General features: G+C 40.9%; 2 protein-coding genes across 9 annotated transcripts in view; one reads left to right on the top strand and one right to left on the bottom strand.

Annotated features, from left to right (window-relative positions):
- The window catches only part of ift20 (intraflagellar transport 20 homolog (Chlamydomonas)), a 17,139-nt gene extending 14,969 nt beyond the window's left edge, over positions 1–2,170 (bottom strand). The window contains exons 1-4 of one of the 5 annotated variants that reach the window (XM_020595173.1): positions 1,881–2,170; positions 924–1,061; positions 738–823; positions 440–543 (exon numbers count right to left, since the gene is read on the bottom strand). In XM_020595173.1, coding sequence (XP_020450829.1) covers positions 440–543; positions 738–823; positions 924–1,050 — 317 coding nt within the window. In that variant the 5' untranslated portion in view covers positions 1,051–1,061; positions 1,881–2,170. Of the gene's footprint in view, positions 1–439; positions 544–737; positions 824–923; positions 1,062–1,671; positions 1,763–1,791 lie in introns of those variants that run through there. The other 4 variants (XM_020595170.1, XM_020595171.1, XM_020595169.1 and 1 more) reach the window with 4 other exon arrangements.
- Positions 2,171–2,706: 536 nt separating this feature from the next.
- The window catches only part of tnfaip1 (tumor necrosis factor, alpha-induced protein 1 (endothelial)), a 40,090-nt gene continuing 33,434 nt past the window's right edge, over positions 2,707–9,362 (top strand). The window contains exons 1-4 of one of the 4 annotated variants that reach the window (XM_020595166.1): positions 2,722–2,740; positions 4,904–4,962; positions 5,072–5,427; positions 5,908–6,077. In XM_020595166.1, coding sequence (XP_020450822.1) covers positions 5,181–5,427; positions 5,908–6,077 — 417 coding nt within the window. In that variant the 5' untranslated portion in view covers positions 2,722–2,740; positions 4,904–4,962; positions 5,072–5,180. The other 3 variants (XM_020595164.1, XM_020595165.1, XM_020595167.1) reach the window with 3 other exon arrangements.

Raw genomic sequence — 9,362 nt, 5'->3', positions numbered from 1 at the left:
AAAAAAAAAACAGACAGTGCAGTGGTTATATCAGGTTTGAAGCTAGTAAAAAAAACAAAAACAAAAAAACAAAAACCCTTGTTCAATTTTAAGGGGGAAGATGTAAAGTATTGTGCTCCAGTATGTTTCTTGTTCCGCTGGGCATCCATAGTCATGTGACCTGTAACGTGGTCTTGTCTTGTTGTAAGAACCACCAAGAAACGGCGCGAAATAAAGAGACATCAGACAGAGAAACACGCCCGTCTCTGTGTGCAGTATATTACAGCCACCAAGTAAATGTGTTGTACTCTCCACTAACTTTGATCATACACATGGCATTTTGCTCACTTACTGCTCAAACCATATATTCAGTTTTAAGCAGAGTGAAAAACATAACCTATCCATGCATAAACCAGCACTGTTTTGGTTGGGTTATGGAATGGACCCATATGCTGTTTACCTCTCAAGTTGTATCTTCTTCTCTGCAATGAGAGCCTGAAGCTGCTGCTGTTGAGCCTCCCTCTGTTTTGCCACTGACTTCAACAGGTTTCTAGCTCCTATTGCCTAAAGGAGAACACCCATGATGATTATTAGTAGGGGTCTTGCTCTCATTAGCAAACAGAGGCCCATACTGTGCAGTACATCTGAAAGCAAGTAAGGTGAGTTGAACAACAGTTCAGCTACTTCAGGTATTTCAAAGCTTTAGCACATGAGAATAACTACAACTTCTGTAAAAAATAAATGAATGTCAAATTTACCTTCATCTTTTCTGTCTCTGCTTCTTTTGCCAATTCATCAACCAGCTCAATAAGACCTCCAACTATCTTCTGAAACTGGCCAATTTCTGCAAAAGATAACAAATTGATACACCTTTACCCCTGGATGATTTTGGAGGGAGGAAACGGTCATAACCAAAAGGACTTGGCAAAATCTTCAGTGCTTACTGTCCACAAATTCTTTGCACTCTTCCTTGAGCTCTGAGGTCTTCTGGCTGACATCCGGCTCCAATACCCGTAGCTTGTTGAGTTCATCAAAATAAAAGCCTGCCTCTGCTAATGGGTCTTTAGCCATGGCCACCGGGCCTGGCAAGTAGGGTTGAAGAAATGGACAACAAAGATTAGTACACACATCTAAACAGAATACAGTGTTTACTTGTAAGCTTTGCAGACTGTATTCCTCTTCAACAAGAATTATTCCACAGACACTGTAAAAAATGTCATTAGCTTAACTTTAGACTCGAACATAGTCTGTTGATTTGATAACTTTTGCTGACAAGTGGTTTACAAACCCGTTATCAAACAGTAACAGTGTCTAGTTTGCTGATAGCATGCCTGTTTCCAGTTACTGTCAACTGGCTGCCAGTACATTAATATGTGACCTGTTTGTTGATGCAAAACAAACATTTTGTTTAACTATAAATTTCACTGAGAAAACCACCATATGGCATATGGCCATCGTTTTGCAGGAAAATGTTACGTTGGTTAGACGCTTAACATATAGTCATAAACGTTAGCTAGGTTTCAAGTTAACGTTACCTTGTATATAACGTTATAGTTTTGCAAATGAAGATTGGTTAAGCTAGGTCTCACGGCATATTTACCTAACTAGTATTAGTTATCGTTAACGTAAAAAGTATCAAACAACATTAAATAAATTTACATAAATTACGCCGTGTATCTCATATGGTCTTACCTAACCGTGTTAATGTAATGTTATCTTCCTAAAACTAATTAAATTGCATTTGCTAGTTAGCTAAATTTCGCTAGCTTGCTCACAAATCTAATTTAAATGCGGGTTTTAAAAACACACTACCCTCCTTAAGGCCAGTAAATTCTTCAGATAGCTGTATCAAACCACACCTAGCTACGTTCGTGACAAAAAAAACAAACAATGTCTTTCACCGGTCTAATCCGTTGTCGCCGTTAACCCCGATCTCTGGGTTTTTGTGACTATGTGGCAAGCACTGATAAACGAAGCTCCTCCTGTTGTTGCTACTGCCGCCAAGGAAACCAAACGCTGGTGCCTGTCACGGCACGATGGGTTTATCCATCTTTTATACTATATAACGTTACAGTCATTGGTGAAGGGAGACGTATGGGTGATGTTTGACTTTAGAGCTCATTGGCCATTTCAATATATTCAGAATAGAAGCAATCGTTAACTTAAACGTGTCATACGCCGAAACGTGTGCAGAGATGTTCAGCAAATGTTGTCAGTGTGTGTTGGGTGCTTTTACTTTGAAATGAAAACGAAAATGTCGTTATCATAACATAGCCGACTCTATAAAACTGGTGTATTCAAATACTGTGCTATGTTCGTGCTCCAGTAAAGAGATGATGCAGTCTGTGGACAGTATTAGCAAATAGATTTTTGTTTGTTTTTATCCATTTCGAGAGCTCAGATAATGTAATGCAGCGACTCTACATACTCCAATGCAGTAGGTGGCGGTATGCACCTTAATCGTTGTTTCGCAATCCAGAAACAAAGAGAAGAAGAAGATGGTGAAGAGGAAAGAGGGGAATGACGAGGAGAGCGATTAACTTGTAAAACAGCATATAGAGTTTTTATTAGCTATTTGGCAGATATAGGTATTTATAGTTTATGCAGTTATAAGAACTTTTTTTTAAATATATATTTCTACGGCTATATTATCGTTCCACACTCCAGCTCAGCAGGTGGCGGTAATGCACCTTAGGTTGGCTTGCAAACCGCCAATAAACAGGAGGAGGAGAAGGAGGAGGAGGACCGCCATTAAAAAAAAGTAAGAAGCTGCAGCAGTAGCAATAGTAATTAACCTTTCTAGAACTCATATCTTAATACTACTGTGGATGTCTGCGACAATAAAGGCGAGGTTAATTAGCCATTCAGTGTGTGGTTATTTAACAATAGCTAAAAACAGTATGGAGACGTCGGTAAGTAAACGTCAAAGTTGGTAATCCTGTTTCCCGTTACGTATTCACCGCTGGAGGTAGCTGTAGATCTCAGCGTTAACGTTAACGTACTCAGTTGAAAATCTGGCAATGTTGTTAGTTAATGTGATTTTTGAATATACAGCACAGAAAGCATGTAGTCTTATCAGCGTTAAATGTTGTTTTACACTATAGTTAATTCAGTGTGTGTTAAATATCGTTAAAAAAATCTAAACCAAAATTGTACTACACTTTCAATTTATACAATTGACTAACCTTAGTTTGTATTATTTGCCAGTCTATTCAGTGATGTTATTAGCAAACATTAGTTAAACACCTAACGATACAGTACGTGTTCTGTGTAGGAAATAGCAATGGAAAATGACGGAAAGCGAGTCTGTATTCGCTTTCATTTAGCTACTATATAAAGTAAGGTTTTGGTAGCGTATGAGGATGTCAGGAGTGGCAGAGAAGTACGTCAGAGTAGTTCAGGATATGTATGACAGGAGTACGACAGTAGTGAGATGTGCTGTAGGTCAGACAGAGGAGTTCAAGGTGGAGGTGGGGCTACATCAAGCTTCGGCTTTGAGTCCCTTCTTGTTTGCTATGATGATGGACAGGTTGACAGATGAGGTCAGACAGGAATCTCCGTGGACAATGATGTTTGCGGATGACATTGTGATCTGTAGTGAGAGCAGAGAGCAGGTGGAGAAATACCTGGAAAGGTGGAGGTCTGCTCTGGAAAGAAGAGGAATGAAAGTCAGTCGTGGTAAGACAGAATATATGTGTATGAACGAGAGGGAGGGAAGTGGAACAGTGAGGTTACAGGGGGCTGAGGTCAAGAAGGTGCAGGAGTTTTAAGTATTTGGGGTCAACAGTCCAGTGTGATGGGGAGTGTGGGAAAGAGGTGAAGAGGCGAGTGCAGGCGTGTTGGAGTGGGTGGAGAAAGGTGTCAGGAGTGTTGTGTGACAGAAGAGTGTCAGCAAGAATCCAAGGAAAGGTGTACAAGACAGTAGTGAGACCAGCTATGCTGTATGGGTTAGAGACTGTAGCAGTGAGGAAAAGACAAGAGGCAGAGATGGAGGTAGCAGAGATGAGGATGTTGAGGTTTTCTTTAGGAGTGACCAGGATGGACAGGATTAGGAATGAGCACATCAGAGGGACAGCTCAGGTCGGCTGTTTTGGGGACAAGGTCAGAGAGTCCAGATTGAGATGGTTTGGACATGTGCAGAGGAGGGATAGTGGTTATATTGGTAGAAGGATGTTGGAGATGGAGCTGCCAGGCAAGAGGTCAAGAGGAAGGCCAAAGAGGAGATATATGGATGTGTTAATAGAGGACATGAAGTTAATTGGGGTGAGAGTAGAGGATGCCGAGGATAGAGTTAGGTGGAAACAGATGATTTGCTGTGGCGACCCCTAACGGGAACAGCCGAAAGACGAGGAAGAAGAAGAAGATAAAGTAAGGTTTTGTTTCAAGCATTGAGAGGTGGACTATCAAGAAGACTGATTATAACATAACTATTTTCTCGTGACTGAAGTAGCATCACACAGTATTGGGGACTAACTCAGTAATAGTTAACCAACATAATGCTAGCTTTTAATTTACCAAAGAATGGTTATTATTAGTTTGTTAAGCTAGGTTAGCTAGCTAGCCCTGATAGGCCACTTTCTGTGGATTGTATTAAACACATGCTGTCTGGTACCCAGTAACATTAACCACCTAACACGCAAGCTATACAAAGTCAAAACCCTTATGTTTAAAAGCTTGTACCACTGTAGTGTAGATAATAAAGCAATTTAAGGTTTTGATGCGGTACATAATGCTGTTACAGTTAATATTCTGCTAAAATTAGTTGTAGCACCACTATAACGTGGGCCACTATCAAAATTTGGTCGAAGTTGTAAAGCGGCTGCTAATTTTAGTAAATTTGTGAGCTGCTTGTCGTTGTAGATTTAGTAATAGTTGTCCTTGACTCCTCTATTCACTGATATGTATGCCCTCCCTGCCTCTTTAGTTTCCTGCCCAGCCACATTCCATTTAATGGGAAGGGGAACTGAGGAAAAGATAAGTGTTGTAGGTGGTTTCCACTTAGTGCTTTTAACTGGTTTACCTGTTAAAACAGACTTAACCAACATTGACCTTTGCCATTTCAGCTCCAGTTCAATGATCTCTGTTTTGTCAGGAATGATCTGGAGCAGTAAGAGGTTGTGGCGGCCTCATCAGTAGCTGTCACCACGGCGGGGGACCTTCGGGCCTCCGTCTGTAGGGTGGTCATCTACCTCCAAAAGGACATGTCTGGAGACAGCTGCCTACCCCAGCATCACGCCCAGCCCAACTCCACCTCCCCAGCCCCTCCTCTGACCTGTCCCAAGACCAACACCTGCAGTTATCGAGGCACAGTTGCCCTGGAGAATAAGTATGTCCGGCTTAATGTCGGTGGTACCCTGTTTTACACCACACTGCAAGTACTGACCAGGCAGAACTCCATGCTGAAAGCCATGTTCAGTGGAAAGAAGGAAGTGTTTACTGATAAAGAAGGTATGCCATCTCTGAACTACAAACACAGATGGACTGTTCTGTTTAGATAGTGACTAAAAGCAATATTGAGCTGTAATCTTTCCATAACACAAATCTGTCAACATTAGCACTGAAACTAGTATTGCCATTGTAATATTTTATTGCACATAATATTGTAGATTAGAAAACATTTGACTGGGATATTTAGAGTGAAATGAGTGATTATCTGCAAAGTTGTACAGTACACATGGTGTCACTGACACATTCATGGCATATTCAGCAAAATGAGATCACAATCATCTTATCTGTTGATTTTGTAAAAGTCTAAATACCACACCTGTTGCTCATCATGATCATAGCTTGCCTAGCCTAGAATGAATTAGATCATCTTACTGAAATAACACTAGAGAAAGCCTTGCATAACTGCACAGCACTGAGCACCTGTGGCTTAGAGGAAACTGTTAAATGTTCACATTCTTAACATGTTGTGTTTCTGTTCAGGTTGGATCCTGATTGACCGCAGTGGGAAACACTTTGGCAGCATCATTTGCTATCTGCGTGATGGCACAGTCACCTTACCCAAAGGCCGCCAGGCTGTCCAGGAGCTGCTGGCTGAGGCAAAGTATTACTTCATCCAGGGCCTGTTGGAACTCTGTCAAAACACACTTCAGGTCAGTCAGACCCACACTGACTGATTTATAAAATGGGGAGAGTTCTGGCGGTTGGTTATTTTTATTGCAGCATAACGGAATGTATTCAGCCATGTCAGTGACATTCTCCAAATACAGGTAGAATCATCTCCTGTGTTTATACGGTACCTTTAACATCAGTTTCTGTCTGGTCAGGTTGCTATTGTGACAGCCAGTGTGTACTCATAGCATTTACAGATGCTGTGGAGGTTTGTGTTTGACTTGTCTGCTATGCTTAGCACTGCAGAATCCACCTTAATAGTTCAATTCAGAAAGTGCAGGCTTGTAAGCAAGTATGTTTTTGGGGCCAGAAACTATAGCTCAGGAACCAAAAATGGAACTTACCTTTCTGCCACTGAACATCAGATAAAGTTCCTGCATTCCTAAACCAGTTCAGGATGGTATGATGAAATATTATACTGGGAGAGGAGGATAGAGCATTGTCAGTTAATTGAGATTTACAGTACTGTATACAAGGAGAAAGTCATTCATACTGTGCTCCTAGCTTAGCTTTTAGCTCAATGTGAGGACTTCGGAAGGGGGCTAATAGCTTGTCATTAAGCGTAGAGTGTTACCTGCTCTTGTTCTGCTGCTGCATGGGTGTTGTGTCTGTCAGCCTACTGCACACAATAACATGTTAGTGTAGTCACCCAACTAACATATTTTGTTCATTTATAGTCACTGATTTGGTTGAAAAACTGTTCCACCAGGAGAAACACAGTACTGCTCTGTGTTCCTGTAAAATTCTGGCTCCTTCCAATGACTATCTTCTTAAGACTCATTTGTTTTTATGTATTCAAATGCAACAGAGAACACTGACTATAAAAGTGTGTGTGGCCTTGCTTTTCATTGCGTTACTCTCTCCGCGGTGACTGGAAGTCACTTGTGAGGACTGGGGGCTGGTCCCTACAGTGTACTGTAGTGCGTCGAATTTTATAAAACGATGGAGTTGTAAGATCAGAGCAAGTGTCGGCTTTGGTTAAAGTTAGGGTAGGCGTCCTGGAAATGAATGTAAGTCTATGTAGTGATAAGTGACAAAAAAGTTGTGTGTGAGACATTTTAAAAATGTCACTAATGATAATTATTATTTTTATTATACATTTGCTCTTCCCTTGTTTACAAAGTGGGCATGCAGCAGGCTAACCCAATGGCTGTTGGTTATGTTACTTTTTCATGTTTGTGCACACACAAAACATAATGATAAACTCTGGACCCCAGGGACTGAGGGCACCCTGCAGGACTGTTATACCCCAGTTCTGGACAGGTCTGAGTAGAAAAGGAGTCCATCTTTCTTGATTTTAGTGCTGGTTTATTTACAATATATATATATATATGTGTGTGTATGTGTATGTATATATATATACAGTGCCTTGCGAAAGTATTCGGCCCCCTTGAACTTTGCGACCTTTTGCCACATTTCAGGCTTCAAACATAAAGATATAAAACTGTAATTTTTTGTGAAGAATCAACAACAAGTGGGACACAATCATGAAGTGGAACGAAATTTATTGGATATGTCAAACTTTTTTAACAAATAAAAAACTGAAAAATTGGGCGTGCAAAATTATTCAGCCCCCTTAAGTTAATACTTTGTAGCGCCACCTTTTGCTGCGATTACAGCTGTAAGTCACTTGGGGTATGTCTCTATCAGTTTTGCACATCGAGAGACGGAAATTTTTGCCCATTCCTCCTTGCAAAACAGCTCGAGCTCAGTGAGGTTGGATAGAGAGCGTTTGTGAACAGCAGTTTTCAGTTCTTTCCACAGATTCTCAATTGGATTCAGGTCTGGACTTTGACTTGGCCATTCTAACACCTGGATATGTTTATTTGTGAACCATTCCATTGTAGATTTTGCTTTATGTTTTGGATCATTGTCTTGTTGGAAGACAAATCTCCGTCCCAGTCTCAGGTCTGTTGCAGACTCCATCAGGTTTCCTTCCAAAATGGTCCTGTATTTGGCTCCATCCATCTTCCCATCAATTTTAACCATCTTCCCTGCCCCTGCTGAAGAAAAGCAGGCCCAAACCATGATGCTGCCACCACCATGTTTGACAATGGGGATGGTGTGTTCAGGGTGATGAGCTGTGTTGCTTTTACACCAAACATAACGTTTTGCATTGTTGCCAAAAAGTTCGATTTTGGTTTCATCTGACCAGAGCACCTTCTTCCACATGTTTGGTGTGTCTCCCAGGTGGCTTGTGGCAAACTTTAAACAACACTTTTTATGGATATCTTTAAGAAATGGCTTTCTTCTTGCCACTCTTCCATAAAGGCCAGATTTGTGCAGTATACGACTGATTGTTGTCCTATGGACAGAGTCTCCCACCTCAGCTGTAGATCTCTGCAGTTCATCCAGAGTGATCATGGGCCTCTTGGCTGCATCTCTGATCAGTCTTCTCCTTGTATGAGCTGAAAGTTTAGAGGGACGGCCAGGTCTTGGTAGATTTGCAGTGGTCTGATACTCCTTCCATTTCAATATTATCGCTTGCACAGTGCTCCTTGGGATGTTTAAAGCTTGGAAAATCTTTTTGTATCCAAATCCAGCTTTAAACTTCTCCACAACAGTATCTCAGACCTGCCTGGTGTGTTCCTTGTTCTTCATGATGCTCTCTGCGCTTTAAACGGACCTCTGAGACTATCACAGTGCAGGTGCATTTATACGGAGACTTGATTACACACAGGTGGATTCTATTTATCATCATTAGTCATTTAGGTCAACATTGGATCATTCAGAGATCCTCACTGAACTTCTGGAGAGAGTTTGCTGCACTGAAAGTAAAGGGGCTGAATAATTTTGCACGCCCAATTATTCAGTTTTTTATTTGTTAAAAAAGTTTGAAATATCCAATAAATTTCATTCCACTTCATGATTGTGTCCCACTTGTTGTTGATTCTTCACAAAAAATTACAGTTTTATATCTTTATGTTTGAAGCCTGAAAGGGGGCAAAAGGTCGCAAAGTGCAAGGGGGCCGAATACTTTCGCAAGGCACTGTAAAATACATTCTAACACGACCTCTAGTGACATGTCATAACACTGAACATGAGAAAATATTATGGCTATGGCTACAGTTATACACGTCATAATAATAATATTAAACATCCTGTCTGCTGACAGTCAAACTTTTTTATCTAGTTATCCTTGACCATAAGCATCCTGCAGCATTCATGAGACTGGCTAACTAGACATCCTGTCTACTCTAAACATTTCTAATACAACAAGTATCTGACCAATATCTATCTGACTAAAAATACCTAACAATTCCCCC

This window comes from Monopterus albus, unplaced genomic scaffold (assembly GCF_001952655.1).
Source record: "Monopterus albus unplaced genomic scaffold, M_albus_1.0 scaffold26.1, whole genome shotgun sequence".
Classification (NCBI taxonomy): domain Eukaryota; kingdom Metazoa; phylum Chordata; class Actinopteri; order Synbranchiformes; family Synbranchidae; genus Monopterus; species Monopterus albus.
This window is presented reverse-complemented; position numbering and strand designations above follow the sequence as displayed.